Source organism: Eupeodes corollae, chromosome 1 (assembly GCF_945859685.1).
Source record: "Eupeodes corollae chromosome 1, idEupCoro1.1, whole genome shotgun sequence".
NCBI lineage: Eukaryota > Metazoa > Arthropoda > Insecta > Diptera > Syrphidae > Eupeodes > Eupeodes corollae.
The window spans coordinates 260,071,207-260,083,672 of NC_079147.1; the positions used below are offsets into that span (position 1 = coordinate 260,071,207).

The 12,466-nt window shown below is 29.0% G+C and overlaps 1 protein-coding gene across 3 annotated transcripts in view; it reads right to left on the reverse strand.

Moving 5' to 3' along the window:
* Nucleotides 1–1,181: 1,181 nt before the first annotated feature.
* LOC129953815 (failed axon connections) overlaps nt 1,182–12,466 on the reverse strand; it is a 150,208-nt gene continuing 138,923 nt past the window's right edge. The window contains exons 3-6 of one of the 3 annotated variants that reach the window (XR_008782589.1): nt 8,883–9,226; nt 8,702–8,798; nt 4,098–4,244; nt 1,182–3,567 (exon numbers count right to left, since the gene is read on the reverse strand). Coding sequence is in view for 2 of the 3 variants with exons in the window: in XM_056067298.1 (XP_055923273.1) it covers nt 4,191–4,244; nt 8,702–8,798; nt 8,883–9,226 (495 nt within the window). In the remaining variant the exon portion in view is untranslated. Of the gene's footprint in view, nt 4,245–8,701; nt 8,799–8,882; nt 9,227–12,466 lie in introns of all 3 variants that reach the window. The other 2 variants (XM_056067299.1, XM_056067298.1) reach the window with 2 other exon arrangements.

The window sequence follows — 12,466 nt, forward strand, 5'->3', positions numbered from 1 at the left end:
TTATTGAACTCAAAAAGAAAAAAAACTATTTAAAGTTCTGAAAACACAAATGTTTCTTATTTTATATATTAGTATTTGTCATTAATATGACACTTCCGGATTGACTAGCTTTGTACTTTGTAGTTCAATTTTCCATTCACAAAGCTAGTTGAATTTTGACTACGTGTACGTAGCCACTACCTTTGTGAATGCGCCCAATGAGTATCACATTTTTGTTGTGACAGCTTTTTAAGTATGAATTTGACTATCACCTTACGCAGATCAAATTCGATCATTTTGATATCCATTTATCAACAATCAACTTAGCCGATTTCAACCCAGGATCACAAATAGCGTTTTCGCATAGTTTCTTTCGTTTTTGGAAAACGAACGATCACTTTCGTTTATTACAGAATTTGGCTCCTGATAAGCAACAGAAATTTAATTCCTTGCGCACCAATTATAGAAATGAATTTAAACAAAATTCGGATTCTGAATAAAGTTAGAAACCTAGACGAACCATTTATGTTGCAAAGCAGCATCCATAAAGTATCCTTAGCATGTTGTATACACGACACAAGTATCAGCTTTCAACTAAATTATTGTATAAAATATGGAATCGTCTGGGGCGCATATCCAATAATGATTTTAAAAGTTTGATATTTAATCGGTATTGGAAATAACCCATTTTTAAAAAGCTCCAATTTTTAATGTGCGCCAAAGCACTAAAATAAATCTTACAAAGGGTTTCAGAGTTTACAACGAATATGTAACCAATCTGAATGTTATCTCTTTATTTCAGAAAATATTTGTTTAAAATAATTTGCTCTGATAGTCTCTCAGTTCTCAGAGCGATTTAAAATCTTTGCCACAGGATAAGAGATATTCTTATAGAAAATACTACGATGGTATCCTTGGAAACGACTTCGGAGGCAGATCTTAAGCTTACCTGTTTAACAACTTCACTAAATCGTACCCCCAAATACCAAAAGAACTACATTCCTTGGTTTGGACGCTGGGAATCTTTTTACCTCTTTGCAACAGAAAATCTAAGAAGCTTCAAAAACATGATATCATTGTTTTAAACTTTGTAAATAAGTAGTAGTAAGCTCTAGCTTCCTCTTAAAAAATGGCAAGAGACATTTTGTGTAAGAAGAACGTATAATTTTATCTCCAATGAATAGTAAAATGACCAAAAAGCATTGTTTTTTTTTAATTTTATTTTTATTTTTATACGTACAAGAATTTATTTACGCCTTTTTTATTTTAAGCAAATGAGTTTTTGTTTTGTTATTATCATTTTGTTCGGGGGTTTGTTTTCATACTTAATATTTATTCTTAAAATTGTTGTTACTGTTTTTAACTTTTTTGTTATTTGTTTTTGTTGTTGTCGATTAAATCAAATGAGAAGTTTTAAGTCATAAAAAATATGATTTAAAAAAAAAATATTTATTTTCTTATATTAGAAAAAAAAACAAAAAAGAAAATGAATACAATTTTTAAGAAACATCAACTCTTAATAACATGCCAAGGTTAATAAAATTTCATATTTCTTAAAAATTATATTAATTCTTATTTTTGTTTTGCAGTTTTTTTTGTATGATTTTTTTTTCTTGTTCTCAACATTTTTTTTTTTGTATTTATTTATAATAATTTTTTGTGTTTGTGTTTTTTTTTTATTTTTACTATATTTTTTCATTTCATTTTTTTATTATTTTAAATTTAATATCAATACACAATACGTAATTTTATTATTTAATTACTATACTTTTTTTTGTTTTATTTTAAATTAATACTAATATTTATATTTTATTTATATATAATTTGTATTTATATATAAAAAAGTAAATAATTAAAAAAATATAAAAATATTGTATATAAAAAAATAAGAACAAAAAAATGTTTGTTTCGAAACTAAAAAGAGAAACGAAACGTCATGTATGTATATAAAGTATAAAATGTGTGTTTGTTGTAATAATAATAATTATATTATAATTGGGGCGTGGCTGGTTACATAAGCATTAAATGGAATTATGTATAAAATAAAGTGTTGCCAATGTCTTGTCTCTTTTCGGCCATCCACAAAACGATAAGTAAATGTTGATATTTAAATTCTACATTTTTTCCAAAAGAATCTATGTGAATTGAATTGTATATATCTTCATTTTTTTAAACATATGGTATAGCCAAAAAAAAAAGAATGACAAACCTTCAGCTTTCACCAGCAAATAGTAAGTGTGGATTTGATTTTTGTATGATGTTGAGTGTTTTAAAACATAATGATGTCGCTAAACAAAGGCAGATTTGATTTCTTTGTCTTTTATTTATAAGCACCACTAACATATTTTTTTTTCTTTTTATTTATATATTGTTTTTAATATTATTTATGAATAAAACGTGTCTCTGTATATTTTTTAAACATTTATTTAAAAAAGAAAAAAATGCCAACGAAGATATTTTGTTGTTGTTTACAAGCACATAATATTTTTGTTTTGTTTTCCTTGCTGCTATATATAAATTTGTTGAATATATATTTATATATAATATATAAGTATAAAACACACTGAGCTAAAAAGTGTAAAATTTATATAATAATAATTATCCTGGTCATTGTAATGTGTTCGAAATGAATGAATTTCTTTCGGTTTTTATTTTTGTAAAAAGAGAGTGAGATGATGATAAAAAAATGTTCCCAGACACAAAATGTTGACGTTGTTTTGTTTTTGGTATTTTTTTTTAAATTTTGTTCTTTATTTCTTCCTCCTCTTTTTGTATGTTTTTTTTTTTGTTAATTAATCGCTTATATTTTGATTGTTTATTTTTAAATTTAAAAATTTTGTTAATAACTCTTTTCCGTATTTGTTTTTTGTTGTAATTCTATTTTCGTTTGTATCTATTTTTTTGTTTTTTACTTTTTTTTTAGAAAAAAGGTATCAGCTAAATATTACACACACTTACTTTTGTTTTTTGTATTTATTTTTATTTTGTTTTCTTTATTTTCACATTTAATATAAATTTGTTTTTACAAAAATGTTTGACAGTAATTTTACATTATGTTTGTTTTTTAAATTGTAATTTTTGTTTTATTTATATAAAGAAAAAAAGTAAAACGACTTACATAGTATAATATATAAAGATACTTAAATTTATATATATTTACTTGTCTCAATTTACATTTAATGATATTAAACGAAACGTTGTTGAAGTTGTTGTTTTTATATTTATTTTTGTTGTTGTTCGGTTGGTTTTAGTATTTTGTTTTTTGTTTTGATTTATCGATTTTTAGCAAGTTTTAATTTAATATATTTAAATTTATATATTTAAGCTGTGATATATTAGAACACAAGACACAAAATAAGGCAAATAATATCTTATATTTTGTTTGTATGTATAACAACAATCTTAAAAGAAATTTGTTTTAAAATTACGAAAAAAAAAATTATAAACAATCTTGTCATGTCCGTTCTTCTTGTTTTTTTTGAAGATTTTCTTAAACATTAAGTGGAAAGTATAAATCCACTTAAAGAAAAATACATTCATCATATATTTGTTTAAAATCTTAATATTTGCACACAAATTCGTTTCGCCCTATTAAAAATTAAAATTAAAGATTAAAACACAATATAAACATTACAAATAATAATATAATATAATATTAAAAAAAAAAAACATATTTTTTTGTTTGTTTGTAATCCTTTCATCATTTTTCTTCTTGTAGATTATTTTCTCATTCCGTTCTCTCATTTAATATATAAATATATATTTAATAATAATTATATATAAAAATCGAAAAGAAAATTCAAAAATATTCTATAAAATCAATCGTCAATGTTTTTTTTTGTTTTTGTTTTGTTGGATATTTAACTAACTTGCTTAATATAAAAAATTTTGTATTGTTTTTATTTTTTTAATGTTTTTCTTTTTTGTTCTAATACATGTTGATTTTTTTAAATTTTTTACTTTTATATATATAAATATAAAAAATGTCCCTTAAATTTGTTTGATGTTGTTGTTGTTTTTTTTCTTTAATCATCAATGTTTTTTTGTTTTTCTTCTATATAATTTTTGAATGATTAGTGTTTATATCTATATTTATGATTTTGTTTTGTTTTATTTACTTCTATAAATATTTATATAAAAAAGAAGGGGGTGAGTTATGTTTCTCTCTGAATGTTTATATATGCGGGGGGATGGTTGGATGATGAGTTTGTTTATTTAGCCTCCTCCTTTTCCTTGTTCTCTTCCGCCTTCTCTTTCTCGTAGGACTGGAAATTAAAAAAAATATATATATTTATTTAAATTAATTTTAAAAAAAGATAGTTACTACAGAATAATTAATGTTAAAACTTAAGGCACCAATTTTTAAGGCTGCAGCCCTATTGCTAATAGTTTTTAAAAGGGCACCTATGAGAATGCTCACAAAAAATACCATTTAGCTGAATGAAATTTTCCATAACGGTGGATACGATTTTGAGATTATGATTTAACTCATGAAACATACTAAATCGTTTAGGTGATACAAGAGCATTTTTTTACCAATTAACCAATTTATAGTACAAAGTCTGTTATAGGTTAATAAAGAAAAACAAAGCACGGGGTCATTCATTTATTTCGCTGTTAAGTTTGGACTTCGACGCTTATAAGTTGACATTTTTTTAACTAAACATGTACCTCATTATAAAAACAACTTTTCTTTTAATTCATTTTTAATTTGTAAATGATAAAATCGTTTTCAATGAACAATCGATTTTTGATTTTATAATTCGGAACATCGATCATCTTACTTAAGGCGTTTCACTCTCTTTTTATTCCTAACCTGAAAAACAATTACCAAAGATAACTGATGAAAACGAATGGGCAGGTTAAGACGACATAAGGGACTTGAAAGCTGCCAAAAAATTGGCAATAAGGCAACTTTATTGGAAACTTGACTGGAAAGTTAGTCAAAAAAAAATCTCCTTAAGTCAAGTCAACTTGTGTCAGAATTACAATCGATCATGTTTTTTTTAACTAACTGAAAGTTGAACGTTATTTATCGACGATTTATTTATTTATTATTTTATGTAAAAGGGTTTCTCGTCAAATTGGAAAAGAAATAAGTAATATTTCTTTACAATACGAAACCCAAAATGGGATGAACTTGTAGTTTGCCTGAGGACTGTTTTTGTAGAAAATAATGTTTTGGTAGTTTTTGTACGGTAGAAGTTAGGGAAGTAAAGTTCTGAGTTTGAAGTTTATGACACTTAAAAAACTGTCTAGTTAACTTGGTCAAAATGTACGTTCCAGCAATGAAGTCCCTTATATTGTCTGAACCTGCCCAATGATAGGTTTATTGGGTTATTGAGTGTGCATTACTATGATGATCAGGCCTTTCGACATTAGTAACATTACCGCTCTTTTCAAAATTCTTCACAATTTTATCGATCAAGTAGTTAAGCAACCAAATTCATCGCGTATAGAATCAGTAAGTTTTAATAATTTAAAAGTGTTGTCCGATTGCTAAACGATTCATTATCGTAAACGACAAAAATTCATCTGATATTATGACACTTCAAATGACAGCTGATTACATACTTCCTTGGAAATTTGACTGGAAAGTCTCCCTAAGTTTTTTCATTTAAATGAAAGCTAAACTTTATTACTCTGTGATATATTTCAAAATCAAATCAAATGGGGTGGCGCAACAGTCCGTTGTGAACCAGGGCCTAGTAATTTACAACTCTCAACCATTCCTGTGTGCGAGTGCTGTTGTCAGGAATAGTAGGGACCTACAATTTAAGGCCGAATCCGAAAGGCAAATTTGAGAAAGCACTTTTTCATGACAAGAATTACTCTTGAAGGAATTGTCAATTCCTCGCAAGAGGCAGTAACCGCGAAAATTAATTTTTTAAATTAAGGTGGCACAGGAAGGGATTGAACCCAAAACCCCTTGCATGACAGTCCAACGCACTAACCATCATGCCACGGGTACTACCTGTGATATATTTATTTACTGTAAAATTCCATTTAATGTTTTGGGTAAAATGTTTGTTTGTCAAATTGAAAAGTATTTTTTCTTTACTATAAAATATAGAAATGAGGAGTGTTCCGTAGAAAATAATGTTTTTGATGGTTTCTGTACGATGAACTGATGGTAGGTGTTATGGGAGTAAATTTCCAAGATTTAAATTTATGACAGTTGAAAAACAACCTAGCTGCCTTGGTAAAATTTCACATTCAAAGAATGCAGTTCAGTGCAAATGATGTCCCTTATTTGTCTGAACCTTCCGAAGGACCCGAAAATATAGGCGTCGGCTGTAAACAGCACCGTGAGTTTGAAGCATTGCAATCCTTCCAATAACTGCAGATAATAGCAGTTGCACTGTAGATGGGAAAGGTTTTTTCTACAGAAACATTCGGACTGCTGAGCCGCGTTAGAGAGAAAACAGAGAGCCATCAGCCTCGCATGTCAGGAACCCTGCTTGATGCCGACATCATAAAAGCTTGTAATTTAATTCTTTAACACAAATCTTCGTGAAATTGCTATGAATATACCGCGGTCAACAAGGTTTTAAAATTTTAAAAAATTCAAAGAAATGGAAAGTTTGAGCTTATGGAAATTCATTATGTATGTTTTTTTTATTAAATTCATAATGATTTTTCAAATCTATAATCCCTTTTTCCAACAGGTACCCTTTTTTGATATTTTTAGTTTTTAATAAAATAATTTTGAAAAACGCTCATAAATTTTTAGTCTTATATAATAAACATATGTTTTAAACCTTAGAAAACTATGTAAAGTACAGATCAGTACAGTTTTTAACATACAAATTCACAACAAGTATTTTGTACGCCCTTCGTCGTCTAAAAAAATATATACAGTTGTGGTCAAAAAAATAGCATTGAGATGTAATTTGTAACATTTTCAACGAATAATATAAATGTGGTACACTTTTAATCACCGTTACTACTTACTGGGAGAATTTTCCATTAACAAAAAAAATAGTGCCAGATTTTATTTAAGTAGTTTTATTTTGTCAAATTAATGCAGTCAAAATAAAAGCACCGATGAGAGTACTCCTGTTATTTTTGAAATATTTTCTGTCAAACAATTTTTTTTTACATAGGTTTGTACTATTTAACTAAGTCTTAATGTAATTTAAAAACAAATCTTTAAATTATTTAGCAACAATTGGTCTTGGAAAATATAGAAAAACCATTAAAAATATGATATCTAACTGGAAAACTTATTCGGAAATCAGGCAAATCCTAGGGTGTTCAAATAAAAAGATTCGCAATGCTTTAACATTTACTGTAAAACTCGAAAGACGTGGGCGTAAGCGAGCGATTGATTCGACAGAGAAAAGGAAACCGTTTTTACCAACTACGGAGCTGAAAGTCGTGTTGAATATGACAGCAAGTGTAGAAACATAACGGATAACAGGTTATATGATCGCAGTCTCCTGACAAAAAAAAACATGTGACCCAACGGATTTAATTTATCCAAGCACATGTAGAATGGCCTATAACAAAGTGGAGGAATGTTCTATGGACAGATGAGCCCAAATTGTTTTGTTTGGTGGAAAAGGATCGCGGTCATACCTTAGAAGGCTTCAACATGCTGAATTCAACCCAAAATATACGACAAAAGTAATCAAACATGGCGGATCTAGCATTATGATATGGGACTATTTCCTTTACTACGGTGTTGGTCCTTTGTACTGGATAAAAGGTATAATGGATTAGCACCTGTATGTAAAAATATTGCAGGAAGAGATGCGTCTGAAGATATGCCGTTGAATTGACAACAACCCGAAACACACCAGCAAATTGGCCAAAAATTGGTTTCGGGATAACTATGTGGAAGTTATGGAGTGCCCTGCACAGATTGAAAATCTTTGGGTTGACGTAAAGACGGAAGTGTCTCGGTGCAGGTCAAGCAATAATAATGAACTTTGGGCTTCTGTCAACACTTTCTGAAAATCGATTCTTGTTGAAAAATGCAAACTCCTCGTGAACTCGATGCAAAGGCGTTGTATTGTAGTCATTGCAAATAAAGGAAAATCAACAAAATATTAATTATAACTTATTTTAAAGAAGATTACAAAATAAATATTAAATAGTATAAAAAATAAACATTTTTTTTTTATTTTAAACGATGTTTTTATGATGCGGTGCTATTTTTTTGACGGGCAAAATTTAAAATGAAAATGTTGGAAAAAGAAAGGTTATTAGTTTAACAATATATTATTAAATAACACTTATTAATTAAGTTTTTCTGCACCATAAACTTTTTGATGCGTTGCAGTGCTATTTTTTGACCGCAGCTGTATACATATAAACAAAATATGAAAGCAGTGTTGAAAACGTGTATTTTTTAAAATTTGAACAGTTATCTAAAATCTAAGTTCGGAATTCAAATTAGATAAAAATATGAACTTAAAAACCATAAGATTAAGGGTTTCCAAAAACTTCAATTAGAGTGAAAAGAAATCTGATAACTGGTAAGTCGTTAACATATCTTTTAACTTATTTAAATTGTAAGAAACTAAAAGGGTTTAGACAAATATTCCGTCGGCTCAAAATCTATGTTCGAGACTTTTATTGTAGATTGTTACGATTCCCTAAACTAGATAATATAGCAACTTTTATTAAACTTTTTGGAATGCCTGAGGTACATTACTCTATGATTTATTTATTTTTTGTAATTATTTTATTTAGATAGTATAACGTTATCACTTACCTTGTCCTTTTCTAATTCCTTCTCGATTTTCTCTGTTTCATTATCTTGTTCTGTTGACTTTTCTTGTTCACCTTCCTTGCCTTCCTTGGCTTCAGGTCTGCAAAAACAATTTATGAAAAGAAGAACATACAAAAAAAATATATCAAAAGAAAATTATTTTTAAATTACAAAATAAACTTACTCTGGCTTTGGCAGATGTGCATTCAAGTCCAATTTAGTGCAAATCTCATCCCAATCGGGGAAGCACCTTTCCTTCATCCTAGACACATGGCCAACTAAGTTCGGGCATTTTTCGGTCATGAAATCTCTTAGTGGATAGGCAATTTCCTTTGATAGATAATGCAATTGTGAAAGGACGGCAAATGCAACAACATCCAATGTAGTAATTTCATCACCAAAGAAAAATGGTTTATACGCCAACATATCACTGAGTACTTTCAAATCGTTCTTTCCGAATTCCTCGATCTCCTCAGCACTGTGTACACCGATGCCATGAGCCTTCAATTTTTTGGAACCCTGGAACCACTGGATGTTGAGAAGAGGCAAAGCCACACCATAATATGGGGGGAAGAATATATTTTTTTGTTTTTTTTTTTGAAAATGTTTAAAAAACTAAATATAAGAAACCATAAACGTAAAGAGAGAGAGCGAGTAAGAATCTGAGATCGCGAAAAACCGTTAAAAGTAAAATTAACCGTCATTTATTGTTATCAATTTATAAACAAATATGTTTTTTCTTGATTTAAATGTCGCGTACCGAAATCCGTTTATGTTGTTCTTTTTTTTTGAATATTTTTAAAATTTATTGATTGTTTATTTTCAAGATTAAAAATTAAATAAATAAATTAAGCATTTTGAATGTTTGTGTTTTTATTGTTTGCAGAAAATAAAACAAAGCGTGATCTTAGTGTTTTTATTACGAGCGAGTGATGCAGCAGCAGCAAGGATACGTGTATAAATACACCGTCTCCTTGAATCTATAAATGAATTTAAAAATTCTTTACTTTTATTGCTAACAAATATAAACCTATTCACAAATTTCAACAGTTCTTAAAGGAATGTATATTATTATTTGTTTCTTCATCACTTCAGGATGCATTTGTCTATTGGTATTCGGATGAATGTAAAATGGGGACAAATATTCAGAGTATTCTGACCTTTTTACAGTACTCATAACACAAAGCTTCGTTGCTATTTCTCTTGTCTTTCAAGATTAAAAAGAAAGAATTTTACAGACTTGTTGTAAAATGTTTTAAACAATAGGATTCAGGTCCTTTTTGTGTCCTGTGCTCAATCCTATCTATGGGTGACAAATTTCAAAATGAGAAATTCTTGTGGAGAAAATCGTGTCAAACATGAATAGTTTGAAATTCTACAACTTTTTGTTTGGAGAAAAATTAAGTTGAATTCATATTTAAGACGTTTCTGGTTTTATACTAATTTGCAGCTTTTTTCTATGTTAAAGGTAAAAAAGTCTTTTAGACATGAATCTAAATTGGAAAATTCTATTTTTGCCTGATTTAGGACAAAGTAAAAGTAAATCAATGAATTCGCTAAATTGCCTTGAAAGTATTTTTGAAAGGAAAACCATTTATTTTGTGTCTTCAATTTCATTAATTTTAAACTTCCAAGTTCAAGACTCCATGCGACGGATAAATCACTAAGTCACTAGAGCATATCGGTCCATTATAACTCCTAAGCTCTTAGATATGAGGAGGTAGGAAGGTAGGTATAACCATATTATTCTTCATCAACTTTCTATCTTACAATCTATAAGTTGAGTATTCTACTGCATCAACGATTCAATGCAGCGGCCATTGACGTTTGCTCATAAAGTGTAACAAATCAGATTGATGCTGCTAACCTAGTTTATTATGAAAAATAAATTATTGAAGAAAATAAAAACCAAAACAACAACAACAACCGCACCATCAAGATTCGTGCAATTATGTCGTTTGCATTGGTCTTGATAGACGATGTTGATGATGATGATTTTCTTTTCATCGTCAATTAGCAATTCATTTGAGAAAACTTTTTATACTTTTACATTGCAATTGCAGAGTATGACCAATATAAGCGTGATGACGACGATAAAGATGATGTTGGGTGCGTATAGCATATAGAAATATGGAATACAACAACAAAAACAGGACAAAAGAAAATATGAGTGATCTATTTTTTAAAGCAGTAGAAAATAGGAGGAAAGAAAGACTTTGAATCACACTTTATTGCTGCCTTTTTTGAAATTCAATTATGGATTGACATAGTGTGTGACTGATTTCATTGCATATTATGGTCGTCTTGTGGTTTTGTTAAAAATCATGTAATAGTTAAGATCATAGAATAGGAATCAGAATAATAGAATTCTGGTATTTTATTTTCTTTCAGAGAGAATCACATTTCGCAGTTTTCACCTCAGTGACATGGTTTATAAAAACAAGGTGGACTTTAGTTGCGATTGGTTTGAATATTAGTTTTGGTTGAATAGTGTAAGGAAAGCATCCAAATTTATACAAAATTGGAAAAAGCTAAATGGTCTGAGATTCAAAATTTGAGTAAATGAATTTAACTAGGGAATAAATAACTTGGAAAGACCAACTGCAATTGCAAAAAGGAAAATAAATAAATCTAAAATGATGTTCTGGAAATTTTTTGAATCTTTGGAATTTCGAATATCTGTAATGGTTAGCAGACATAAAAGTTGTCCCTTTTTTAGATTTTTAATTACAGAACTTGTTTTGTTCATTTTATGCTGGGTTAATGATTTGTACATGGAATACAACCCAAATCAATCCCATATAGAAAATCTTACAAAAGAATAATATTGACACTTCGAAAACCGCAAAGAAAAAAGCTTGAAATCGCAAGATCTAGATGACCAATTTTTGAAGTCAAAATTGTATATGGGCTACAGCTTTAGCTTACTTATGCAGTAGTTTAATTCGTTCTCTTTTTTATAATTAGCGAACACTAAAAGGGTTTTGTATACCTTTAATATGCCAAAGACACAGTGTGAGCATTAGGAAAAGAGGGAAGGTTCGGATAGGAGGTGTCGGTGTACATTGATTTTGAATTCCTGAACATTGCAATGACAGGGAACGATAGAGCGTGGTAAGGCATTCCACATTCGCGTGGTACGGCTGAAACATGAATCTCTGTACTTCAGAGTCAGGCCGAAGTTGGACTCAAGGGTAAACTGATGGGCATTCCTAGAAGAGCGGGTATTACGGTTAAATTCTTCGTCATGTGGCATTGTGCGTTGTGTTCAAACCACATTTTGATCGTTGCCTCAAGAGAAGCGTATTGGAGGACCGATAATTGTTTTCACCCGTAAATCCACATCAAACAGCCAAGCGAATTCAAAATGAAAATGTTTCTTAATATTTACTCCTTGAATTTCTGAACCCCAAATGCTACAACTTTGAGAACTTGAAGAAAATACTTTGTATATAGTTTTTTTATGAATTAAAAACGAAAGAAATTTCGTTTCAAATAAAAGCACTTAATGTGGCTTTAAGGATTGTATATTGTCAATGTGGGCCCGTTTTAATGAGCGGATCTATTTCTACAAAACTTATGCAGTTTTTGAAAAATGTTTGGTTATAATTCTTAATGGGACACATTTCAGGGAATTCTTGCTAGATTGTTATCTATTTTGCTTCTTCTTATTTATCTTTTTTACTTTTTTTCCTATTCGGTTCAGGACCTGTCCGTGCAGTTATAGCGCCTATTATTGCTAAGGAACCTGCATCTTTATTTTTCTGA